This window comes from Lathamus discolor, chromosome 6, assembly GCF_037157495.1.
Source record: "Lathamus discolor isolate bLatDis1 chromosome 6, bLatDis1.hap1, whole genome shotgun sequence".
Lineage (NCBI taxonomy): Eukaryota > Metazoa > Chordata > Aves > Psittaciformes > Psittacidae > Lathamus > Lathamus discolor.
In genome coordinates, this window is record NC_088889.1 from 52,369,388 (window position 1) to 52,396,915 (window position 27,528).

At 40.3% G+C, this 27,528-nt stretch overlaps 1 protein-coding gene across 1 annotated transcript in view; it reads right to left on the reverse strand.

Moving 5' to 3' along the window:
• The window catches only part of TOLLIP (toll interacting protein), a 28,840-nt gene extending 15,793 nt beyond the window's left edge, over nt 1-13,047 (reverse strand). The window contains exons 1-3 of the mRNA XM_065682700.1: nt 12,803-13,047; nt 3,546-3,695; nt 359-541 (exon numbers count right to left, since the gene is read on the reverse strand). Coding sequence (XP_065538772.1) covers nt 359-541; nt 3,546-3,695; nt 12,803-12,835 — 366 coding nt within the window. The 5' untranslated portion in view covers nt 12,836-13,047. The remainder of the gene's footprint in view (nt 1-358; nt 542-3,545; nt 3,696-12,802) is intronic.
• Nucleotides 13,048-27,528: the final 14,481 nt, after the last annotated feature.

The following is a 27,528-nucleotide window of genomic DNA, read 5'->3' on the forward strand; positions in this document are numbered from 1 at the left end:
TCAGTTGTGGCCTCTTAGTTTCTGCTAAGAAGCCCCAGTCACTACAGTCTATACTTGACAGCTTTATTCTCAGCATTTCTGAGCTTGAGAAAACTTCCAAACTCCTCCTAAGTTAGAATAACACTGAAAACTTTCTGACTAAACCAGCACTGTATTAACAGGTTATTTTTAATAGGGACAGTGCAAAATATAAGGCTGCAGGGTATTTTGATACTGAAGAGAAGCTTTAACACCACTCAAGACATTTTTGCTTCCCTTCCTTTGCCGGGAACCCTGCTAACTCCCCATATCAGCTACCAAAGGAAAAGTAACAGCTCTGACATTCTTGGGGAAGCGGGAAATATATAGTAATTCTAACCTCATCAAATATCTCTAGATAAAAAGAGTCCACACCCGGAGGAACAGTGCACTGAATAACTTTGTTCCAGCGGGGGTTCTTGGCTCCATTATGTGCTGTTGGAGTTTCATACACAGCATACCCCAGCCGTATTCGACAATACGGATCCATGCGTGTCATTCCATAGTTTTTTGCCAATTTTGCCTGTAAAGAAAAGAAAGCCTTTATTTACATTAACTTGAGAAGTTAATCACCATTAATTCACAAAGAGAACCTAATACTGAACAAAGGAAAAGAGGTAGACATTTGTGAGGTAGACAGGAAGGTGGGGGGCACCACCAAGGAAAAACAGCATTCAGATTAAAACATAAGCCAATTGACACCATTCAATGTCTGGTAGATGTTTAAAAAGGAACCTCATTTTTATTGTCTGTTGTAGGAAATACAGATCTTTCCCACAGCTAAAGTAAGTTACCTCATACCAAAACAAAAGATACACAATTACAAGGATATAGCAACAAGTTCATTTTTTGCCTAAGTATCTGCTCTCCAATATACAAGCATAAACTTAATGTGATCCATAGCCTGTCCTTTTTCACTGAAGTACTTTTAAACAATGAAATACAGAAAACCAGTAGCTTCAAAAATATCATGCAATACAAAAGCACAAACTGCAAAAGCAGTTCAACTGAAGTAAAATCTAAATCTTGCTTTTTGAAATTATTGAAAAATTTACTTAATCCAGTGTGTACTTTGCTATTACTTAATTCAGTGGGCAACTTAAGTTCTACTTTACTATAAAAATAGATGCTGTATACAATCAGAATATACGAAACATGCTTTTGCTGTAACATCTAAGGAACAGAACAAAACAAGTTGATAACACTCCTGAAGACAACACTCTGTTGTTACATAGACTGTTACATAGATATGCCAAAGTAGAAACTGGATTTTTAGACATGCTGTTTCTCTGACCTGTACTGAACAGCCTGTAGTTTTCATTATGTAAGACAAGTGACAAAATATGGTGCCTAGGATGCCTCCCACTTACAGGACATTTAAAGAACTGGAAAAGTTGAGACTTGCATAACATTTAGAAGCAATGGCTGCAGCTCTGGCCTGAAAATCCCTTTTCTCCTTCAGTGCACACACTGGTTCAGTAGTACCCACATTAGGTTTGGTGAGAAAGGTCTCAAACTGTTTCTTGTAAATGTGGCCTTAACAATTAAAGTAGGAAAGCTGGCACCCAAATTATGCACTCTCTAGACTTTGATGTCCTGAAATTAAGCAGTTTATCATAAAATTTCACCTAAAGAAAGTACACTATCAACCGTGCTTAGACAAACTTACCACCACTTCTATATATCTGCAAGGAAAAAAAACCCCATGAAGTTGCTTCCTCCAAAACATTTTCTAATCTAAAGCATGCTGTTCTTACACTTTATCAACACATTTTTAAATACAAAAGCCTTGCACCAGCTTTTCATGTCGCACAGGTTAACTATGCCATCCTAAGTCTCCTATGCAGAATGCTACATGTCCCAGTTATGCAGCCAAGAATCCCACAGCATTCTAGCATAAACTCCCACACAGGTACAGAAGACTATCTCTCAGGACACCACAGGGTTGTACTGCCATTCACAGCAGGATAGGTTTGGATCAAAACTCCAGAGGTCGCCTCTAACCTCAGTTACGCTGTGATTCTATAATAAGTGGTTATTTACAGACATGGCATCATAAATAGCCATTAGCTTTTTATTCTTCAAGCAAGATTTTTTTTATTGTCTGCACAAACACCTTAAAATAAATAAGGATCAAACCTGATCAAGACCAGTATCAACTCCATCAGTTCACCCATCCAAACAGTAATCTGGGTGTTTCTGTACACATACACTCAAAATGAGATGCAAAACTCCTTCTTGAATACTGTACTGTCTGCCCCCTTAACTGATCCAGGAAGGTCTACTATCTCTACTGACTGGATCAACAAATCATGACAAAAAGCACTTAAAGCTGTCCAAGCAAAGAGCCAAAGATGAAAGACATGGTATGTTGTTTGATAAATAGTCTGTGTCCTTATGGGCTTGAGGTTTAACCTGAATCATCTATTCCTAGCTCCGGAAAGAAAACTTATACTAAAGCTTCTTTCACCATGCTCCAAAAGCAATAACATTTTTCTGCTGCTTCCAGTCTTACATTTCTGTGAACACAGACTGGGAAACTCAGAGCCACAAAAAGGGCTGCAACTGAATGCAATTGATAAGTTCAAGTATCCAGACTTTAGAAGTAATAAGCCTTGAAAAAGTATTACTCAGTTTTCAAAAGAAGGACATAACCTATGAAGAAGCAAACTGACCGGTCGAAAAACATAAAAAGGAAGGATCAGTGCCTCTTTTCCTGACAGACCTTATATAGGTTTACTCCTCAGTAAGAGCCCCACCATGGAAGCTGTTGCCATAAACGTACTATTGCAGACTTGGTGCTGAATTTGAGTTAAGTATCTCTTTGGTATGTTTATACAGAGAAACTTAAAAACAGCACCTGTAAATAGATGAAGTGTGTTAATATGAAGGACATCTTGTGTGCTAGTGCAAGTAAAAAGAAATGTGTTGAGACAGACTAGTTTTAAAACCTGAAATCTACTGCCAAGAGGTAAAAGAAAGGATAATAGAAAATGGGAAACAGAAATAAAGAGCCAGGACTACACACTTGTGATTAATAAGAAAACTTGCAGAGAGCACTAAGAAAAACAGCAAATGCATTAGAGGAAATAGGGATGGAACAAAGCAGTCACTTAAGGCAAAATGCATAAGGCAACTGCAGTTCCCTACAATATTTAAAAAAAAAAAAAAAAAAAGAAGAAATTGAAGTTGCTAATGTCTTCCAAAATTAAGTGCTTCTACAGGAAGCCTTAACAGAGATTTTCAGAGAAACCTTTTCACTGCAAAAAAAAAAAACAACCCAGGAGTCTATTTGATTATGTGCTATAATAGCAAAGTTTACAGGCAATTGCTGCACAATACAACCAGGAAACATGAAACTGAACAAAATGCTCAGGCACAGAAACATAAGCTAAAATTTGAAAAATTATTCATTCCCTATATACAAGTAATTTAGTAACTCAAATTTCAACATAAAATCTTTGTCGCCACTGGTCAAAAAAGACAGTATTAATTACTTAATTGTACAAAGATAGTACGATTTATACCTGTACTACAGTAATGCTGAGTCTGCCTACTGTACCCATTGGTCCTCCATATTGTAGCTGCTGAGCTGCCTGGGCATCCAGCTGGATTTGCTGTTGCTGCTGGGTTGGGGTAATGCGAAGAAAATCTTGAGGAAGCTCACCAACATATACCTTCAAAAGGAAAAAGAGACAAACCTTCAAATCTAAGTCTTTCACTATCATGATGAAGAAGAGAGAAGAATATAAATCAAAGAAAAGCTAGCAAAAACATTCAGCGGAATTTAGTCTAGTTTAGCATGTATAAAGAACTAATTCAATTACAAAGCTGCCAACTCCTGTAGAGAATATTCCCTTACTCACTTTCAAAACTGCTACTTTCCAAAATAAGCCTCTGAAAAAAAGTAGCACATACCAAGGCTGCTGTGCAGCTAAACACTTAAGCAGCCCATACAAAAGTCAGAGCTATGGAGTTTTGTATCCTATTGACATATGACATCTGATGGCACCCTGCTCTTTCACTTATCCATCACTCATGTTGCATCCAATCATTCCTGTGACAAGACCAAGTACACTGCTTTATTTGAAAGGGTCACTTTCACAGTCACCTTGAAGACAAATTAGAAAGACATTTCATACGAACCAAATCTTTTAACATAACTAAGAATCCTTCAATATCACAAAGTTTTTCAAATGTTAAACACAGCCTGCACCTAACCTTGGGGACAAACTGGGACAAAATTCTACCATACTCCAAATAGTAATGGGCAAATTCAAAATCTGGTCTACCACAAGAAAGAGTCATAATGAAAAATTCAAAGTAGAAATATACTACAGGAACTCTGCCCTATGTTCCAATATCCATTAGTACTCACTATGTATTTTTCTCTTATCTTCACAGGAAGGGAATGTTTCTACCTAGTTACTTGTTAACTACTGTTAATTCAACAACCATTCAGGTTTTAAATGCTCAATAAATATTATCAATAACACATTTAGAGAGATCATCACATTAAAATAACAAGCATATTATAACAGTAAGTTTTAAAAGGCAAATAGAGTGGCATAGAAAATTCATAATTAAGCTGTACTCCCTTTTGTTGTCTATAGAGTTGCTTACATATTTAATACAAAATGGCCACCTCATCAAGAGAAAAAAAATGGAGCAATTTCTTATGTTGCAATCCCAGGCAAGGTTGCTCAATTTTGTATCTGGCAGATGCATGCCTACAGAACATAATTTAAGAAGTTAACAGGCCTCTAGGGTGTAGCTTTTGAAGATTAGACAGCACTTGTATGTCAAGATTGCATCTTGGGAGACAGAAAGTGCAGCTCTTTCCAAAATCACATTTTGTGTGACTACTGCTATTTGAAAGCCTCGGGATCCTGGCAACAGTGGGTGTTAACATGCCAGAAAGGAAGCTTATGAAAAAAGGCTAAAGAGGAAGTACTGAATGCCTGCTGCTAGGCTATTGGAAGGGAGAAGAGGGAATCAGTTTTGCTTACAAGCATCTTAAAATATTGCAATTAGGATCCTAAATAGCTTACGTTAAAAAAAAAAAAAAAAATGGTAGAGGGAAATGGGGGCAGAGAAGGGGAACACTAAGCTAAAAGACAGTGCTAATATAAAAAGAAAGCTTATTTAAGTTAGGCTGGAAAACTAGTCAGGGTCTTGTAACAGCCTTCTCATTAGAATACATGTTATAAAAAAGGAGTTAGTTTTAAAATGAAACATAATCCATTTATATTTGGAACGGCACCAAAATTAACAAAGCAACAGAATTTACAACACAGCAGGACCCCTCCAACCCCTGACCTCCAGTAAGTTTCAAATCTGGTATTAGTATTTCTAAGGACAGATATCAAACATTTTCCATAGCCAGAAGCAGTGGCCGCAGCCCTGAAATTACATTCCTATATGCACAAGCTCCCTCTGTCAACTTAGAAAACAGGATAGCATATTTTGTCTCCACCATCTTAACATGGACATTGAAATGCTTAATTCATTCACAGCAGAAGTTTAGTATCATTCACTTTTTAAACTTTAAGACATCCAAGTGCTGCTCCAAAATAAGATACGTAAGCTAGTCTCTCTACTAAGGTCCAAAAGAAACAAATCTGTAAGTGAGATCAAAGTTTACTTAGAGCATCTACGCTGATTTTAGGTCATTCAGTTATCTCACACAAAGCTACATTCTTATCATGGAATTGCAGACAAACACAGTAACTGAAAACAGCTAGTGTTACTAAATTCTCAAAAGATCCAGGTGGCAAACCCCACAAAAAGGAAGAGTAGGAAACAGATGCATACACTCACTCCCTTGCTGAGTGTTCAGCTCTGACAGAGATCTGGTACATGTCCTGGTGATATAGTCAGTAAAATATCTAGAAAAGATGCTTATTGAAGAAAATAAGACTACTCAGTAAGTTCTTATGCTAATTATCAGTTGATTCCATATTGATGGCAATAAATCAGTAGTGTGCCATCTTTTTATCTGTAAAGAAAATAAGCTACTTCATGCCTTCCTCAAAGCATTTAAAAGCAAGCACATAATTGCCACCTCCCAACCCAAATCAAAAATACAAAAGTTACATAACCAGAGGTGAACCACAATTTTTCTTTTTTAAATAAGGAGAACATGAGTGACAAGCTTGTATCACTGATCCTACTCAACACCCATTTTAAACCAAATGCACTTCCCTCTACTACAGTGTTACTTAAGGAAGAAAGTGAAATTTAAACCTGCTTTGCCATCAACTTCAGAACAAAATATTAATTCCACTGGACATTTGAATTTTCCTACAACTCTCTTCAAGCTCTTCTCAAGCAAGAGAGCAACATGACAGGGCTATGACAGAACTACGACTGGAATACAAATGTTGAGCAGACATTCATATAAAATAAGACAGCCTTGTAATTACTTCCTAATAAACTTTACTGGCAGCACTGCAGATCAAAAATATGAATTATCTAGAAATAGAATATTGCCCGTCTATCTGCTAAAACCACCCAAGAACTGGTTTTGAGGATCTTCTAAGTAAAATGCTGCAGGTATAAAAATTGCATCTCAACTTCCTCAGATTGAAGGCGTTGTGATGTTCTACAGCTTTTTGAGCTAATTTAGGCCTGGGCTATCTCAGTCTCACCTTTCTAATTTTCTTGTGCAACATTAAACAATGTGAAGGCAACGGTAAAGTATGCTTGTGCAGGAGGCTGAGCAGAAGAAAATTAAAAAGTTTGGCAGTAAAGGGAAGAGGATGCAAGTCACCAGGACCCTTACGTCACTAGCTGAACATCTAAGCTACTGGTACCTACATAGCAGAGGGAAAGGGAATGCAGAGCCAAAGACAACCACAAATGCCATGACTTATGCAACTATATACACTGACACAGGATACATTCAGGGAACCAGGGTTTCCACACCAGCAATTACCAAGAAACTCTAATACTAGGTTTCAAAGAAGTTTCATGTTAGAGCTTTAAACACCTAGCTACTCAAAAAGCTTGTAATGATTACTGTTTTAAAGAAAGACTGAGTGAATGAGAGGTTTAATGTGGTGTTCCTGCCCATGGCAGGACTGTTGGAGTTGCTGATCTTAAGGTCGTCTCCAACCCTTTCTATGATTCTATGTTTTGCACAGCAAAGAAAAAACTGGGACAAGACAGGATGCATCCAGAGGTCCTAAAAAGAGCTAACTGATGTTTTTTTTCAAGGCTAGTCTCTACTATCTTTGCAACAACATGGAGATTTGAGGAAGTCCCCTATAATCAGAGAAAGACAAATCTCACACCCAGCTTTCAAGAGGGCAAGAAGAATGACTTGAGTAACCACAGGCAAGTCACCTTAACTTCAGCTGCTAAGAAATTCACAGAGCAAGTCCTTCTGAAAACCATTTCTAAACACACAAAGAGAAAAAAACCCACAAAACAACAACCAACAAACAAACCAACAGGGACTAGGAATAGCCAGCCATTACTAAGGCTTTAAAAAGAAAATAAAAAGTCCAATGAGCCCAACTGCCTTCTACAATAAAATTATAATAATCTGTGAATAAAGAGAGAGCCGCAGATACCAAATCTGGGTCATTACAATAGGTGGACCACTGGATAGATGAAAACCAGCTGGGTTACTGAGCTCAGAAGGTGAAGTTCAGTGGTTAATGACACTGGAGATGGTCAAAAGCAAAGTTTCTGAGGGGCCTATACTGAGATTAATTTATATGTCTGGTATGTTTCCTTAACAGTAACCAGAGGTGAAGACAGAATGCACACTTACCAGTTTTGAGGATGACATCAAAGGGGGAATGACTGGTATACTTGAGAACAGGACCAACCACCAGTGCCAGAGAATTCACTGACAGGCATCTCATGAAATTCAACAAGCGAAAGGCCTGTACTTTGGAGGAAATAATCCTTGGCACTGGTACAGACTAGAAAACAACCGGCAGGGCTGCACCTCTGCAGAGAAAAACATGCAGGTCCGGGTGGAAAGCAAGCTAGACATGAATGAGCAGAGCACTCCCTCAACAATGAGGCCTAACAGCACACTACACCACCTCAAGAAAAGCCTAGCCAGCAGGCTGAGGAATGCAATTGTTTCCCTCTACTCAGCACTCATTAGACCACATCTGAAATACTGTAACTCATTTGGGGCCCAGCAGTACATGAAAAATTATAAACTTGAGTTAGCCCAGCAAAGATCCACCAAGGTGGCCCATGAGAAGCCAGCCAGAAGAGAAAACAGTCAGGTTCTCTTCTGAGATGCTAGGTAAGAAAAAAGGAGACCTCAACTGTCAAACTGAAATGGGAGATTTGACATGAAATGAAGAAAAAATAAAAAATCACCACAGGGAAAACCACAAATCAGAACAGATTTCCCAGCTAGACTGCAAAAAATCCTACCTTAAGAACTGTCCTATCGGACAAAGCCCTGAGCAACCTGGTCTGAATTAAACACTGACTATATTTTTAACAATAGGTTGGACTACATGGCCTTCTGACACCCATTTTAATCTGAACTGTTATATGATTCTACAGAACTCACTTTATAGCATGACACATGCCCAGTTAAATTCCTGTAGAATTAATTGTAGTCAACAGCTCTACTGCAAATTTTCAATTTAGAGATGGACAAATAAGAGAATGTAACGTGTGGGTTTTTTTTTTTTTTTCTTTTTTTTGTTTGCTGGTTTGGTTTGGTTTATTGTTTAGGGATTTTTATTTTTTTTTTCCTAATGTCACCAAAGTGTTGCGGACTGCAAGGTACCAGACAACACTTCTCCCATTCTTACGATTTTTCTCCTGTTCCTAGAAATCTTCCCATCTCATTTGTCAGTTCCATACACCTGTCTACCTGCAAAGGTTTTCTGATTCTAAAGTCTCAATCTTAATAGTATTTTCTCCTCCCAAGCATGTCACCTATAGTCTTGACTAAGCACTTTGCCACAAGCTACTGCCTCTGAATTTTCCCAGCATAAATAAATTTGTCCAAGGCATTAACACTTGAGTATTTCCAAAACATTCTATAGTGCAAAAGCACAGCTGTTAATAAAGTTTGGTTTTACTGAAAAAGAAACAAATATTAACCATTTGACTGCTATCAAAAAAAGATGCCCTTCTTCACTAAATTAGTAATTTGCATTCCCACTAAATATCACAGTATTGTATACAAACAGGAGTTAAGGAGAATGAGCACCTACAAACACCTCAGAATGAAGAAGCATATTCGCGCTACATACCTTTGGTCTGCCATCAGTGTATCACAGGAATAACACTGGGAAAACCATTCAAACACCTCAAAATAAGGAAACCCACAAATTCACATTAGGATTACAATTAAGGAGAACGAAAACTGCTATCAATTCTAGGAACAGATTTCTGAATTTTTCTACTCTACCACTAGATTGAGCAATAAAGATCTTTCCTTCAAGTCTTCGTTAAACGAAAATGCCGAAAATGCCATTGGAAGCAACAGAAAACAAGTCACTTAGTGCCTTAAGGCACTCTTATCTGTGAGAGAGCTTCAAAGCTGCCCTCAACATTTTCTGTCAAAGGAAAACATGCCAGAGATCTGATCACAACCCTTTAAAATTGCTTAATATTTTGCTTTGAAACACTCAATGAGGTCTTTCTCCCTTAGCTTTTTAAACAGTTTCTGAAATCCAAATTGATTGCAGCAATGCATCTTCATGAATTTTCCACCTTCACAGATCAGGATTTTAAAACTACATATATCCACACCCTAACATGAAACAAAATATCTAATAAAACATTCAATTATACCCAGAATTATCAACACAAATTTTTTGGTGATGCAACTTGGATTTCAAAATTGCTCATGTGGCAGCATAACATATATCAATACTGGACAACACAAACAGGAATTGCTTCTTTGTCACCTTTGTTCTGAAAAAGATAAAAGTTTTGAAGACTCTCAAGACAAAACTTCAAGTAAAATCAGAAGCATAAATAAATTACAGTATTAGGACAAGAAAAGCAATCATAAATAAAGCCTGCCTACTAGAAGATACCAGATTATCAGAACAATTACTATTACTGAAATTAGTAGCAGAAATTTAAGTAGTCCTAGTTTGGTGCTTGATCTGAATTGGAGGACCTGACATATTTCCCAGCGTGGTGAATAAACACAGAGATTAATTTCTCAGGTAGCCAAGCAGATACAAATTTACAAATACACACATACAAGGTTTTGGTGTCTCAGACTTAACCTGGAACTTGATCAAACTGTTTATTAATACCTCTCGTTTGGAAAAGGTATCACGTAGCAGCACTTAGCTGTTCTGCTGTAGTTTAGATTTCAAAAGCTGTTCTGTTCTCAAATGATCACAAAACATGAAAACATGCTAATGCCAGAACATCATGAAAACAGCCAGAGAAATTATTTTTTAACAGGATATTTACCAGTAAGAGACAGGATGAATTCCAGTTCTGTTTCATCTGAAAAATCTAAACAGCCATCAGAAATTTTAATTACTCACCAAATAAGCTTATTGTCTCAAACCAGAAAGCACAGGTATAAGAACAAGACTGGCAACGGTATAGTAGCATATTTCATTTTCTCACCTGCATGAAACAACCTGGAATATTTTCTTGCCTGTTCAGAGACAGATCACGTCTCTGTAGCAGCAGAGAAAATGTTTTCCAGTCCTTCAGCACCATTTAGCGGCTATTCACTTGTAGTACAGCTGTGTATATATAAATAAGTAGATTTCCATCTCCTACTCTAGAGAGAATTAAGAAACACTGGCATGTACCATTCCAACATCCTCCCCTGTGATGGCAGCTTAATATTATGCAATTTATTCATTCATTTAAAAACATCCAAATCTTTAAAGTGGTTAAGACAAGGAACAAAAGCATGCACAATATGTTAGGAACACAAAAAAAAACCCAAACAGAACAGAAAGTCCAAATTGTACAAGATAAAATCATCATACACTTTAATATGTCAAGCTTAAATCAATTTTAAGCAACTAAAGATTGTCAGGAATTATACAGGAGCACCTGAGCAATTCTAAAATAAGACACATAGAAGAATAACATTCTAAGCATTGAGATGCAGTTCCTTTAAAACTTTTATAACTAGGCAGTTATGACATTCAAGCATCTGCAAAATTATAGCCATCTCCAAGGAGTTTTCACTAAAATCTTGTCTCAACCCAGGAAGAGGATTTCACCAGGCTAAAATAAGCAGACATTGGAAGTACCCCACTCACTACCAAAATAAGGTGTTTAGCACCACATGCAAGTGAAACTTCTATCAAAAATAAATGCCAGTCTATTCTACAGAAATAAGCGCAGAATTTCACCTCTGCAAATCAGGACTGCACTTGGGCCTACTGTTCAGCTTTAGCAAAAATTATTTCTTTTATCCCTTCTTCCCCATCAGCTCCTTCAATCTCCCCAACCTTTCCCAAATAAACGGAAAGATAACTAGAAATTAAGTTACTTTTAAACAAGGTCTATATTTTCAGGTATTTATATTATATTGAGCTTTTCTGAGCAAAAGCTGTTACATATTCACAGAATTCTATTCTTGTGCAATCACACCATTAGTTCTCACACACAAAGCCTTTGGGGATAGCAGCTACCTAATTCACCACAGATTCGACCAGAACAGCAGTCCTTGTCTTTTCATGATACCACCAAGAGATGACAAAAAAAAAAAAAAAAAAAAAAAAACCAAAAAAACAACAAACCACCTTTTATTCCAACAAGAGAAACATCATTACAATCCATTGTAAAAGGAATCTATTCTGGGAGACCAAAAAATAAGGCATTTTAAGGAATTAAATTAATGAACATGTAATATTAATGCCATGAGATAGCAGTAGACAGCGATGCAGTTTTTCAAGATTAGCAATTTAATAATTCACTCCTCTGGTCTTTCATCAAGGCTCCATAGACACACACACACAAAAGCAGCTGCTTCTAGGAAATAAAATATAGGAGTTTGAATTGTTTAAGAAAAATCTTACTTCACCTGCAAGAGCAACGACACATCATCAGTTACTGCCAGGTACTTCCAGGCAGAAGGAACAGACAGGACAGCAGAGAGTGGATGTTACACACCACACAACAGAACATCCCCGTGCTGGGAAAGATTATTCTAGGGCAAAACTAGACAACACATTCCCAATAAACTACCTACGCTAACTCCAGAAGATTGTTAATGTGGTTTTAAGGCTGCTTAGCTCCACACCCCGCAACAAACATGCCTCAATATGCCTTCCAGGCACGCTTCACGCTCCAGCTTTCAGGTGACAATTCCAGAGACAGCTACCTGAATCCGCCAGCCGAACCACGAAAACAGCAAGCCCTACTTCAAAGAGAAGGAAGCTTTGATTTAACTTAAGCCGTTCGCCCCTTTGAAAGGCCGTTAGACAAAGAACGGGTGGAATAGCCTCTTCAAGTCCTACACGCAGCTAAGAGGGGCTCTGCCCTCCCCTTTCCGCAAGGCGAAGAACCGGGAGAAGAGGGAAATTTTCTTCCCTGGCCCCTCCCCGCATAACGACAGCCTGGAGAAAAGAGGTCTGTGCTGTCCTCTCTCCCTCTGCCACCGGCCGTGAGCGGGGGAAGGGAGACAGTCAGGAAGGGTGAGTCACCCTCGCGCCAAGGCCCACTAGCAGGAGCCGGGCCGAGGGGGAAAGGGACAGAAACCGAAGCCAAGAAGGGTCCCGGGCAGCCCCACCACCCAGTGCGTTGCAGGGGCAGGAAATAACAGCAGACAACCTCCAGAGGCCCCTGCGGCTGCACTCACCGGGCCGCGCTGAGTAGTGACTGTGGTCGCCATGGCTCCTTGCTCGGGCCCAGATTCTTCGTTGCGCCCCGCCAGACCGCCGCCACTACCACAGCTTCTACCACTACCGTTACCGCTCCGGCGGCTGCGGCCAACCGTCACGCAGCGCGACGCTCCCCAGTCAGCTGACCACAACCCCGCCCCCAGCACCGGCCGTGCCCGCAGCAGCGCATTCCTCCCCCGCCCCTTCTGGCGCCTTCCAGAGCTGAGCCGTACGCATGCGCCGCAAGAAGCGGGACCGGAACCGAGCTACCACCCCCCTCTTCGCCCTTCTCCCCCTCCCCCCTTTGCGCATGCGTCTAAGGACTCAGTGGGAGGGGAGGGAGCGGGACTCGCAGAGCCACTTCTGCGCATGCGCTCTTCTGCTGTGAGACCACAGCAACGGGAAGGAGCGCTGCGGGGGCTCTGTCGTCGCTAGGGGGTGCTGTGGAGAGGCCTAAGCGGCGGGTCCGCCATGTTATGGCGGGAGGGAGCTTTCTCGGCGGCTTGGGGGAAGCCGGCCTCATCGCGCACAAGGAGGGGGTGGGAGAGGTTGTGCTGAGCGGTTTCTGGAGCGCTTCCCACTGTTTTCTGCCGGAGAATGCCATGTGGGTAAGGAATGGCTCTCTGCCTTCTCCGGCCTGGCCTCCGGACGGCTGGCCTGCTGTTAGTGGTTTTCCAAAGTGGAGACTCTGACCTTTTTCAGCTTGCTGAGCAAGCGCTGCCCTCTCCAGATGAACAAAAGCAGCTTTAATGTTCATCCGAGTGATGAACATTATTATCTCATTTTTATTCTGAGATAAAATCTGACAATTTCAAAGCCTATTTAAATAACATAACTGTTTCCTGTTGTTAGGATTTGCTGCACTAATTTAGCCCTTAATTAAAATTCTAGCGCAGCTTTTGGCAGCTGGAAATAGAACAGTGCAATTAGGAATGCTCCAAATATAGCACCAGCTTTTTTTTTTCCATGCTACCCTAACTCCTGGCAGTGGGAACAGCCTCATCTTTTTCCATGTATCTTGATACTCAGGAAAATGAGTACTACAGGATATAATTGATTGGGACCCATTGAATGAATAGAGTTGATGCCAGCTGAAAGTCAACCAGCCAGCTGAAGAGAAAAGCTGTCACATTCTCTCTTAACCCTATCAACAGTTCCTCTGCTGTAAGCAGAATTCAGGTCAACCTACAAAACCATTAAAGCAGCAAATCACCCTTCCCTTCTTCCTGACACTAGAAAAGAAATCAAACCTCAAAAGACATGGATTTTTTTTTTATTTATATAGAAAAAAAACTTTTTTTTTCTTTTTTAGTTTTTTTGTTTAAGGCTATAAACTGTTGACATAGAGATGGGTAGTTTGTAGGGAGAAGGGGTTAAGTTTCTTGGAGGATGCTAAAGGGCTTAGATTTTTTCATTGCCTCTTGTATACGCCTTTCAGCAAAGATAGTGCTCTACATGAAGGGGCAATGCAATGATGCAGTGGAAATTAAGCTAAGTGATTAAGAACATCCAGCACTTCATAATGGCAGATACATGGCTATCTGCACAAGGCTTCTGTACTGATACAGTTACATTAGTTTATAAAAGATGCTATCCTGATGTGGCCTCTTTCAGAAAATTCATTTTCCTTATATATGTGCAACAGAGTTTCAATGATTAAGTGATGTATGTTTCCTGAGCCAATACGGTTAAAACAGTAAGAAAATGCCATAGAGGTAGCATAAGAAGATCAGTGCTTATCTCCATCACTACAATCTTTACATCATGAGGGCAGATTAGAGGGAAGAGTCTTAAGAAGTCTCATTGCTATTCTTATTTGTATAACCACATGAGTTGGGAAGTTTGTTTCACTTACTGTGGATTTCATTCTAAGACCTGGTCTAGTCACAACAATTTCAAAGAGATCAGACATCGGAAAACGTTATTGACTCTATAAAATTTCTATCAACAGAGAAAAGTGGTAACATTAACAGAGATTCTTGGGATTTGTTTTCCTCATGCAGAGACACATGATGACTAGAGTGAATGTTGTACCTTCCTGACAGCACCCCCATTGTCTAACTGCATCTTTTATTTTCCTGTTTTATTGTTATTCCCAGGAAATCCACATGGCACCTGATCATTTATTTTTAATCTATGCCGTAAAGGATTTGTTGTTAAATAAACCCCCAGTCTCTCTAGGGTAAATTATTTGAAGGTGTCCTGGAAACTCCACAAAAATGCCGGCTTTGCCATCTGCTGGACATCCACAAGAACAGCAAGTAGCCTTCGGCCGGGAGGGACAAGTTCTGTTTCCCTGAGTCCGGGCATCACCACGAATAGGAACCACTGCTTCAAAAACATTACGCGGAGCATCTGTAGCAATTAAAGTGGGAATGTAAGCCATGGGAAAGGTGAGAGAACTAAAGTCATAAAACCCTGTTATTTGCAACATATGGGCATCATTAAAAAAAGGTTGAGAGGTAATTAAAGAAGCTATAATGACAATAAATTGTGTTTATCTTGTAATAAAAGTTTAGACATCACTTTCTCTTCTATCGTTCATTCATTCTGATTCCCAGTCTCTTCTCTGTTCTCCCCAGTTCTTTATCTGTCCCTCCCAGAATTTCCCCTATCCCGATTTTCCCCTTTTTCCCCTTGCCCCATTTGTTCATTCCTAAATGCATCTTCCCCTTTTGCATATCCTCTCCATCCTCACTTTTGCTTTGATGCTCTGGTCATCTCCTATGTTTTTCTATTTAACTTTGCTTCCTGTAGATTTGTCATAAGCCACATATTCCTTGAAATTTCTCCTGGAGCTTTCTCTTAGTATTTTTTATAACCTCGTTTCCTTTCTCCCAGGTACTAGCTGGGTAAGAGGCAACGCATGTTTCTGAGTTCTCCATGCTGTTTCCCCATTATCCAGGCCAAATGCCACAAATGACTATTACCTTTGCTGAAACCTTTGCCTGGAAGGGTCGCTAATACTGTTTATTTTCTGTAATCAGTTGCTTGTTTTTATGAATTTTCTAAGAGCTTAATATCCCTGAATAAAAATGGATTGAAATTGGACAGCAGGTTGGAGATGGGTAGAGACAAACAAATATGCATCCACATAGCATGGTTGCTTGAAAATTATCAAATAAGTATCATTCTGTCTGGCTTCAGAATCTGAAAGCACCTATGCTTTTCCTCATAAAACCGGAAACTAGTATCTCATGGCGGGGGGGATGGGAGAGAAATGCACATGGTGCTGTCCTCAGTGAGAAGCAGTTACAGCAGAATTCATGCCAAATTGATTTTGTGCTTGTCCCCAAAACCAGAAGGGCCACTTCGAAGGTTGAGGAGACTGATGCTGTGGGGAGAGTGAGGGAACATAATGCTCAGTGGGATAGTGTCTAGGTTTTGCTAGGTATTTATTTAGCACTCAGCATTGGGATCTAAAGCTGAAATCTGTCAGATCTACAAAAATGTAAACAGCAGTGATTAGTGTGGTAAGGAGACGACATTTATACCTCTTTAAAAATAGTGCTCTTTTAGGATGTTCAAGCCTCTCAATTTATTTAGGTAAGATAAATAATAGAATCCTGCAGTTAGGATGTGAACTTCAAACTCTTAGCTGATCTTTTTCCCAGGGATAGCTCACAAGTGAATTGGGTGGTTCCATTTTGTGCATTTTTTTTTCTGTCAGTAATGAGTATCTGTCATAATACTGGGGGAGTTCCCACAGTCATTTGAACCTTGTTTGTTATTGTGGCTTACAAAGACAGTGAAGACACAGGGATGTGTTTTAAAATGCACTCTTAGCTGAACTAAAGCTGATGCATAAAAGCAGAGTAACAAATCATGGCTGTAATTTTTTAGTTCACAGATATTCACCTGGCACTGCAGAAATTGCAGAAGGATCTCACAGTGAACTAGCAAAACAGTGTTAAGTTTTGTAGCTGTTACAAGCATACAAGTATATTGTGGGATGGCTCTGCATTGCTTTACATCCCCGGCTTGGGTCTCAGGCAAGGTCAGCCCTTTTCACCATGTCCTCATAGGACTTAACATGACAAAGAGAAACAGCATGTTTTGCAAAATGCAGAGCCCAATTTCAAGGCAATTTCTTATGCAGTCTCCCAAAGCTGACTTGAAGTTAAGAGCAGGCAAGGGTGAGAATGAAAAAGGCCAAAGGGATCCACTGCTCTGTGGATCTGGCCCATGCTGGAGTGAAAATGCAGAAAAAGGAAAGGGATGTTTCATGCTTCATGCTACAAAAAAGACCTTGGAGTCCTAGCATGCCAAGCACAGCTTCTCAGGATCTATGTGGTCTTATACAGGTGCTGGACATAGCACTGACCACACAACAACAGAGTGCAATGCTAATCCTCCATTCATGGTACATTCTTGGTGATGTACAACACAGTTGAAACAATAACACGGAAATCCCAGATGGCATTCAGACTGGCTGTAACAAACAATAATTTCCATTTCAATAGCATGCAAGGTACTCACAGTACACTGCAAACTTTAATTAATTCTTGCAGTCCAGTTGGGATGCAGAAAGATTACATCCCTCATCATGACATGGCAACTCTGTAACAGCACCCAGTAACATCACCCAGGAATTTCAGCCAGGATGCATACTGCATGGAAACTATGAAGGAATTCAATTGGATAGACTGAAGAGAAATAATTAAATACAAACTGGAGCTCAAAATCAGCGTTACATCCCTGCCGATACCAGGCCATGAAACAGAGATGTTAAACAGCAGGCAACTTACCTACCATTGCAACCACCACGTAATTTCATACTCCAGCGTTATAGCTACTGATTGAGCTAGATGAGTATTGGCAAAAGTGTTGTTTGAGCAATTGCGGGGGATTCTAGCAGAAAAGCCAAGAGCACTGCCGAGCAGCTAATAAGTGGCTGTTCTCCAGTCACGCTGTACTCAAAATAGCCTTCCAGCAGAGGTAAAGCAAATTCTATTGGCTTCAACACCTGGTTGAGCAACTTAATAGGACAAAATTGAAACTTAGAGCTGAATCATTATTTATTTTATAACTGTATCTTCATCACACAGTCCACTCCAAAATGGGAGTTACTTCATTTCAAATCAGGCTTGTGCCAGGTTTTTCTGTAGGTTCATTCAGCATAGAGGTGAGGGGAAGGTTTTTTGAAAACAGTTTCAACACAGCAGCTGCTTCAGAGGAAAGCAATCTACAATCATGAGGAGGAATTTTTCTCCTTTTCTTCAGTTCTGCCATGCTTTTCCCAACTTGTATTTCTTAGGTGTATTTTTAATGCACCAGGAGAATGCTAGTCATGCAAAGACTGTATTTAGTGATATTTGGGTAACGTGAATTTCCAGACAGCACTTCAGTAGAGATAAGCAGTTGTGACAGCAAAATGTTTCTGTCCTGTCCACAATAGACACAGCAAACTGATTTCACGTTCCCTTTCCCTTTTCCCCTCTTTCCCTTTCCGTTTTCCTTTCCCTTTCCCATTCTCTTTCTCTTTCCCTTACCACTTTACTTTCCCTTCCCCTTCCTTTTCCCTTCTTTCCCTTTCCCTTTCCCTTTCACCTTCTTTTCCTTTCCCTTTTCCCTTCCTTTTCCCTTCTTTCCCTTTCACTTTCCCTTTTCCTTTCCCTCTCTTCCCTTTGCTTTTTCCTCTCCTCTCCTCTCTTCTTTTCACTCTTCTCCTTTCCCCTCCATTCCTCTCTTTTCCTCTGCTCTCTCCGTCTTCTTTCCTCTCCTCTTTATTTTTTTCTCAGAAAATAAAATAAATATGAAGGAGAAAAAAAACAAAATGAAGGAATTGGTTTTGTCCACTCCCCAGATTTCCCCTCACCAAAATATAAATTAAGACATAGAAGGAGAGAAATTATGAAAAAGAAGAGTGAAATGGCACAGAAAGAAGCAACCACTTCCTTCAAGAAGTTAAGGATAGCCTCCCCCCCATCCCTCCCCACCCCCCAGATTTCTTCCAAATATCTCATACTCAATTTGCTCATATGTTTTGCATTTTATCTAGTATTTTGTGTAGGCACAAGTAGCACAAGTGTGACTCTTTGCTCAACATAATAAACATTTCCCACTGGCTCAGGTAAGGTACATTTCCCCACACTCACAGTAATGTGCAGAAATACTTGCTGTCCCACTCCATCCCCAGGTAAACAAACATTGTTCTTCTGCTTATGCAATTTCATTATAGAAATCTTTGCTTATATGCAGCAAAATCTCCTTTCTCCTGTGTAATTTAACTAATTTGTTGTTCCTTCTCAATAACAAGATAACACATGCAAATCAATAGTCTTATCTTCTCTCTCCAACTGATGTTTCTTACAAAATAAGTACTTTTTGTGTGTGTGTGTGTAAAAGGATTGAAGGGAGAAGGAATTCTGTGACTTAAATGTCATACTTTCTCCCACTGGGTACTTCAAGGTTATAGATATTAGTTTTTATAATTAACAGTGACTATTATGAGGACTCTATTATAATAGTGGCTTTCAGTAGTGATATTTAGCAGGTTCTTCCTCTGGTTGGCTCTCCCTCTGTGTCTTTTTATTTGGTGCCTAAGTGCCTGCAAGGAAATCATTATTTTCTGTTAGATGTTTAATCACAAACTTTGCAAGGAAATTTGCTGTTTTCCAAACAGTGCAGAACTAAATTCATTACCACATTGACACGCTAGATACACTTGTCAGCTCTGAAGTCCCATCTTCTTAAAAGTCCCTAGCCTGTATTCCCTGTGGAAAAGATTATTTTCAAATTAATACAATAGCCTGATTTGCTATATCCATCTTTTCTCCAGAACTTTTCTTGCTGAATGTGACAGGTTATGGGGAACAGGGTAAGTTGCACAGAAATACATTTGGTGCCTGCAATGAAACAATTTGTGTATGTACTAGCTGTTTTCTTTGTGGTCAGATCCTCAGCCTCCTTTGAAGTCAGCAGTGATGCACAAAGAGGGTCTGGAGCTCTGTTCAAGCAGGGACAGTGATTTTGCTTCTCTGCAGAGTTGCCTTACCCTCAGCCTCAGGGAAGTTAACAGGAGCTGCAGGAGTGCAGCACCTCCAAAAATGCAGCACATACCACAACTTTTTATCAGGTTTCTTCGAACAACCTCAAAATTGTTAGGGTACTAGAGGCAGTGCTGAGGAAAAGCAATTAGATACTCATCTGTGGCTTCAGTTCTCAAACATCTGGACTGGATGAGTCTACATCTGTAGCTGAGTATTTCAAGCATTTAATGACTCCTCTTCACTGATCATTAGGTGTCACCATGTAAGGTATCACCTGAATGTTCTGTCACACAAGTGTCTGAGTGAAGAAGAAAATTAATTTTCTCTCTACAAGGGAGACTTCTAATGAGGTATTGGTCTTGTGTTTCAAGCTAATTGCTTTGAACACAAGAGTAATATTCATCTTGTTAGACTTCCTGAAGATCTAAGCTTAGTTTCCATAGCACTCTGATCTCAGTAAGTAATTTGATCTCACCACACTGCCTCTCCACTCCCAAACAAGTTGGTATTAACACACCTATTGCCTGTCACAATTCTGCATGCTCAAGGGCAGGATCTCTGTGTCAATAAACATGCATAGACTGTTTAGCACAAAAGGTCATTTTGGCCAAGGTCTTCAGCACTTAGTGTAATATGAAATCTACATAATGGAATTTGCAGGAAGAAATGATAAACCCAGTATTTAGCAAGTGTACTTAATTCCTTTCTATCTTCTGAAAGACGGGAAAAAGACTTAGAAAAATGGAAGGTGCAAAGGTGGTGTCACCTGACTGTAATTGTACAGAATTCCCCAGCAGGGATTCAGACCTACAGCTATATTTAGAACATGAAAAACATGTGAATTAAAAATATGACTTTGCTTTTTTATGTGTATATGTATGATAACCAAGCACACAGTTTTGTTATTTTTCCAGAAATAAACATGGGAAACACAGAAACATCATAGGATTATCTCAGCCTTCTCTATGTCATTCGTAAAGACTGCAAATTGTAGAAAGGACAGTGTTGCATATGTGATATTTTTGCCTCATTCTGCTTCTTTATCCCTGGTTTAACAGAAAAGCCTTATTTTCGTATGGTGTGTAAAAAATGCTAGTAAAACAGTTTATCAAAGACAGATTTGTTTTCTCTCCATGCAGAATTCATCACATTTATGTTATGTGAAGTAACAATATTATACTGTAAATACATTTGCAAGCTGTAATGCTGCTGTTGGCTCCTACAGAAGCCTCTGAAGTTTTATGTAAGCCAGCCTCAGATTTCATGTGTGTTACGCATACAGGACAGCAGCTGAAGCTAGCTGAGATCTGCTGAAAAATGAGGGCAACAAAGCTATCTACCCCACTGCAGCATTATCTTCTGTCACTCCTCTCAGGTCATATTTCTGAAACCCTTTTTTGTTACATGTTTCCTTTTTAACTTTGACCCCAGTGAACATCTGTTTTTCTCATAGCTTTCCCTGTGGTGCTGGGCAACAAGACTTGAGTAACATAAGTCTGGCTTTGCACAGCTGCAATTGTCAATGAATTGCCAGCTAATACAGTTCAGGCTATCTTCACAGAAATAACACCTTACAGGCAGCTCACCTCTCATTATTAGTATTATCCAATAACAACAGTACTTAAATGTCTCTATTTAGTTTGGGTCCTAATTGTACTAGGCATTTTCTCTGACTAAACTATTTTTATGTGTTCATAAATTGTTATGTCTGATCTTGTTGATCAAGGGTAAAAGATTCCTACCCTCAGCCTTTGCCACAACTCCTTCTCTTTTGTCCCCTCCATTTTGCTCTTTCAACTATTTCTCTTACCATTTCCTCCCAGAGTCTGTAAAATTATTCCAGTTTTAAGCAAACAAACAAACAAACGCTCTCATGTATGAAAAGAAACACACTGTTTAATATTACTGCCTCATTATTCAGTTGGGGAACTGAGATTTGGAGCGATTAAGTGACTTGCCAGAGGAAAAGGAGGAAGGATGCAGGAAGAAAATTTAGTTCCTCTGAGTCACAGTGCAGCATCTCAAGTAGAAACCTTCTTTGTTCTGACTTCACCTTACCTCTAAGCATTGCCCAGTCTCTTTATGCTCAGACTTTCCTTTCCTAGACTGTATCTCTTCTGATTTCAAAGGGTGACTTGTCACACAGGACAGGCACGAAGGAGATTAAGGGGTTGTTCTAAGCTTTTCATGTCTGGAATTTTTCTCCACTGCCACTGCTACAAGCTACAGTGAAAATTATGCCCTGGAATCACAGCTTTCCCTTCACAGTCTAAAATTCCCCCCCCTGTATCATGTTTGTTCACTGTACTTTTTGTTTGCTAGCTCCTGCCTGGCCAGCCTCATCTACCTGCTTTGTGCATAAATGTCAGGGATAATTCTGAAGGCTCAGCATGATTACCAGTTGGCCAGCTGCCATGTTGGTCCTTAGGATTTAACTTGCCATCCACAAAATGGCATGCATATATTTATTTGTAGTTTAAAAGTTCCTGTGCCTGTTGTCTCTAGATGCATAAACAAAAGATTTCAGCCAAATGTAAATAACACAATGCCTGAATTAATGTCCACTAATGAAATCCCTTCTTAACCAACCTCAACTAACATACTAAACCTTTCCACATCATTAAATTCCTTCACACTCTTCACACTCAAAGTCTGAAGAAAAGATAAACTGCAATGTGACCCATAGGTGAAAAAATATAGAAGCTGGCAGTCTAGTACAGAAGTGGTTTCAAGGATCAAGTACTATGTATTGCCCACTTTCAGGCAGATTAGCACAAACTGCAAATTTGTCTCCTTTGCCTGAGGCAGTGAGTTCTCTGTTGGGTTTTTACTATGTGCAACTATTTATTATAAAATAGATCCAAAGTTAACAATCTAATTAAAAGAAAAAAAAGAGAGAAAAACTATGTTCAGAACCTAAAGTTTACTTGATTTCTAAAACAAACCCACATGAACTCATGTATTAATACACAGGGTGTCATGGTTTAACTCTGGTAGGCAGCTCAGCAGCACAGAGCTGCTCACTCACTTTCTCCCCCTCCTCCCCAACAGGATTAGGAGTAGAATGAGAAGGGTGGAAGTGGGAAAACTTGTGCATTGAGATAAACAGAGTTTAATTATTTAAAAAAAGAGCAGAGGAGGGGAGTACAAACAACAAGGGGGGGGGGGAGGGGGGGAGGGGGAACCCCATTACAAAAAAAAGAAATCCAAGAAAAACAAATGATGCAATAGAAAATACTTGCTCACCACCAACCAACCAGTGCCCAGCCAGTCTCTGAACAATGGCAGCCCATGCTAATCTCTGCTCCCCAGCTTTATATGCTGAGCGTAACATCATGGCTTCACTAAGGGGAAATCCTGCCTGACCAATTTGGTGGCCTTCTATGATGGGGCTACAGAACTGATGGACAGGGCTAGAGCAGTTGATGTCGTCAACCTGGACTTGTGCAAAGCGTTCGATACTGTCCCAAATGACGTCCTTGTCTCTAAATTGGAGAGACACCAACTTGGTAGATGGACCACTTGGTGGATAAAAAACTGGCTGGATGGCCGCATGCAAAGAGTTGTGGTCAATGGCTCAATGTCCAGCTGGAGACCAGTAATGAGTGGTGTCCCTCAGGGATCAGTGTTGGGACTGGTCTTGTTTAACATCTTTGTCGGTGACATGGACACTGGGATTGAGTGCACCCTCAGCAAGTTTGCCGATGACACCAAGCTGTGTGGTTCGGTTGATACGCTGAAGGGAAGGGATGCCATCCAGAGGGACCTTGACTCGCTTGTGAGGTGGGCTGATGCCAGCCTTATGAAGTTCAACCATGACAAGTGCAAGGTCCTACACCTGGGTCGGAGCAATCCCAAGCACAGCTGCAGGTTGGGCAGAGAAGAGATTCAGAGCAGCCCTGCGGAGAAGGACTTGGGGGTGTTGGTCGATGAGAAAATGAACATGAGCCAGCAGTGTGCACTTGCAGCCCAGAAAGCCAACCGTATCCTGGGCTGCATCAAAAGGAGCGTGACCAGCAGGTTGATGGAGGTGATCCTGCCCCCTACTCTGCTCTTGTGAGTCCTCACCTGGAGTATTGTGTGCAGTTCTGGTGTCCTCAACATAAAAAGGACATGGAACTGTTGGAACAAGTCCAGAGGAGGGCCACGAGGATGATCAGGGGACTGGAGCACCTCCCGTATGAAGACAGGCTGAGGAAGTTGGGATTGTTCAGCCTGGAGAAGAGAAGGCTGCGTGGAGACCTCATAGCAGCCTTCCAGTACCTGAAGGGGGCCTATAGGGATGCTGGGGAGGGACTCTTTATCAGGGACTGTAGTGATAGGACAAGGGGTAATGGGTTCAAACTTAAACAGAGGAGGTTTAGATTGGGTATAAGGAAGAAGTTCTTTTCTGTTAGGGTGGTGAGGCACTGGAATGGGTTGCCCAAGGAAGTTGTAAATGTTCCATCCCTGGTGGTGTTCAAAGCCAGGTTGGACAGAGCCCTGGGTGACATGGTTTAGTGTGAGGTGTCCCTGCCCATGGCAGGGGGGTTGGAACTTGATGATATTAAGGTCCTTTCCAATCCTAACTATTCTATGATTCTATGATCATATTGTATGGACTATCCCTTTGGTCAGCTGGGGTCAGCTGTCCAAGCTGCACCCCTTCCCAAGTCCCTGTGCACCCCCAGCCTACTCACTGGTGGGGTGGTGTGAGGAGCACTGTGTGAGCAAATTACTAAATTGATGTGGACAGCTCTGAAGAGCCTTTATAGCTATTTTTAAAATCGTAATAGTCCTTCATTTTTATGAGTGAAGAACGGGTACAAGATTTCACCAATATATAAAATATACTAACTAAACAATAGTTGTGACTGATAAAATAGTTGCTGATAAAATTGAGAAGTGCAAAGCAAACTGCTGCTAACAGTAAGCGCTTTAAGATATTCCAAATATAACAGAATAAATTTTGGGTTTTAAGCAACGGGAGAGAGTCCTTCAGAAGTTTGGCTTCAGCAGACTTATCCAGTGAGGAGGAGCTCACCCAGGATTTGTTTGCATTCACTATTGCCAAAGTGCAGCTTCTCCAGCTAATTCTTCCAGTTGTCCTTTCACATGCATAATGCAATTCCTCTGAACTTCTCTGATCTTCTGAGATTCTCCTAATATGTTCTTTAACTGATGAGCTCACTGCTTCTCGTGCTCATACAGTTTCTCCTTCAATTCCTGCCTGATTTGCAAGCATTCATAGAATCATCAAATCATAGAAGGGTTCGGGTTGGAAAGGGCCTTAAGATCATCTAGTTTCAACCCCCGTGCCATGGGCAGGGACACCTCGCACTAGACTGTGTTGCCCAAGGCTGCGTCCAGCCTGGCTTTGAACACTGCCAGGGATGGAGCATTTACCACTTCTTTCGCCAACCTGTTACAGCGCCACCGCCCTCACAGTGAAGAACTTCTTCCTTATATATAACCTGAACTTCCCCTGTTTTAGTTTGAACCCGTTACCCCTTGTTCTATCACTGCAGTCCAAACCACTCTCATTTCCAAACATATTCATGTCTAACGTATCTATCTTTTGACACATTTTATTATTCCTATACTGAGAAATCTGGCAGGGCATTTCCATGATCTCTGCCTTCTTTTGTTTACTTATTTCATCCAAGTTTTTATCCTGCAGTTCTAATTGTTTGATTTTGTTTTCTCTATCTTTCAGTATGCTCCTAGCATTATCTACTTCTCTCTGTAGGTCTGCTACAGATGTCCTCACACGGCTTGCACTGGTCTGCAATTGCCTGTCCCATCCTTCAAAACTTCACTTTCTTTCAGTAAATTCTGATTTTCAGTATCCAGCACTGCTACTTTTTCTTTAAGATGCCATCTTTGATTGTGTAAGTTTTCATTTCTCAAAGATAATTTATTAACCAGAGAGGTTTGCATGTTGGAAGGAGAAAGCATGGCTAAATTGGCATGACGCTGCTGCGCTCTGAAAGCTGCCAGCCTGCTCAACGGTGCTGACTGCACAATCCCATGGTTTTCAACTGCCTGCTCCCACTGCAAGATGTTGTGATAAAAAAAAATAATCAGGTCTTAGTGAGAAAATTAAGAGCTTTAGGGTAAAATGCCTTCATTAGAAATTAGTTAAGAGTTAAACAGTGAGCAGAAATATATCATTTTCAAAACAGCTGACCATGCTAGCTCTGATGCTCTTGGTATATTTAATGAATGAATGTTCAGAGGACTGTAATGAACAGTGAAGTGACCCCCTTATTTAGATGACATAGCATTATGTAGTATCATGAAAATTAAGAAATTTTAAAGGCATCTCGACAGATGATATAATAAGAAGTACATTTCTGATAGATAAAAAATACTGCATGTTAGAGCAATTCCAGCTGAACTGTATACAAGATTCTTAGATAACGGTAACCATTTAGGAGGCAAATGTGGAAATCATGGTGGATAGATCAATATAGGAAAAATCCCTGTACCATTAGCAGCAGCATGGAGAATTCATACTGGATTTAAAATAAAGAAAAAGGGTAGGCGAGTCCTACCTTCACATACTCCAATACCTGGAGCAGCAAAGTGGGCTGTATAGAACCGTCTACCCTATTGTCCAGTGGAGACCTGTGGAGACCTGTGGCACCTTTAGGGCATCCATGAGTTGGAAGAATTAATGAGGTTTTCCAATCCAGCTCATCAACCTTCCAAGTTTCTTTATTGTGTCTGTCAGGAGTTCTTTTGCTTTGATAATGAGTGTTCTCTCTGGGATAAAGTCCACAGTTTCCATTAACTCAGCACACATTCATGCCAAATCCTTGATGTGATGTGTTGTGCCCCTCCCAGCACTCAACTGAACTCCTCTTTGACATGACTTGTAACAGGCTGTGCACGTCCCCATGCCAAATGTCTCCTCTTCATTCTCAGTGGCTGAAGTGCACCAGTGACAAAGATACTTCAATTTTATTCCACACACACACACACACACACACACACCCCATTTTGTAATATTATGGAAAAGAAAAGGAAAGGAGAAGGGAAAGCAGGTATTCATGAGATGAAGCCTGAGCATTACAGGAAGATTTTATTCAGCTGCAATATACCTTTTTGTCTGAATGAATTTAGGTGAGCTGTATTAATACTAAGCTTTTGTCCTCCCCCTCTTTTCTTCTGCTTGTTGGCAATGTATCTCACTGTTGTTTGAAACCAATTAGCAGGTGCGTGGCACTGCAGAACCAGCAACTTTCCAAAGGATCTTCACTGTCTCTGCTGATTCTCCTTCACTACTGTTATATAATCCTCTCCTTCTGGATGAGTTATTCTTCCATTTTATGCTGTTCTAGCATGAAATTACAAAACCCCATGCTGCAAATTAGATTTCTGTAAGGATATCAGGTGTATCAAGAAAAGCAATTCCAAGTGGCCTCAAAAAACTGCCCTTTTTAAATGTCTCTTGTATGGGAGCATCCACTAATCTTGCAGGGAAAATGGGGGAAGAAAAGGCAATAGGGGCAAGAAAGATTGTGGTATGTTTTGCATTGTAAAGTTTCAGCTTGTTAGCCTTCTTTTCAGTGTGCAAAGTCCTTACTGTTTTTAATAAGTCTGGGACAAGCAGCAGCTCTGCATGTAGAGCAACTCATTTCTATTAAAATATCTTTGAAGAAGTCCCTTTAAAACACACCTGCTTCACTAAGGAGCAAAAAGGGTGGGGGAAGAGAGGAGATTCAGAA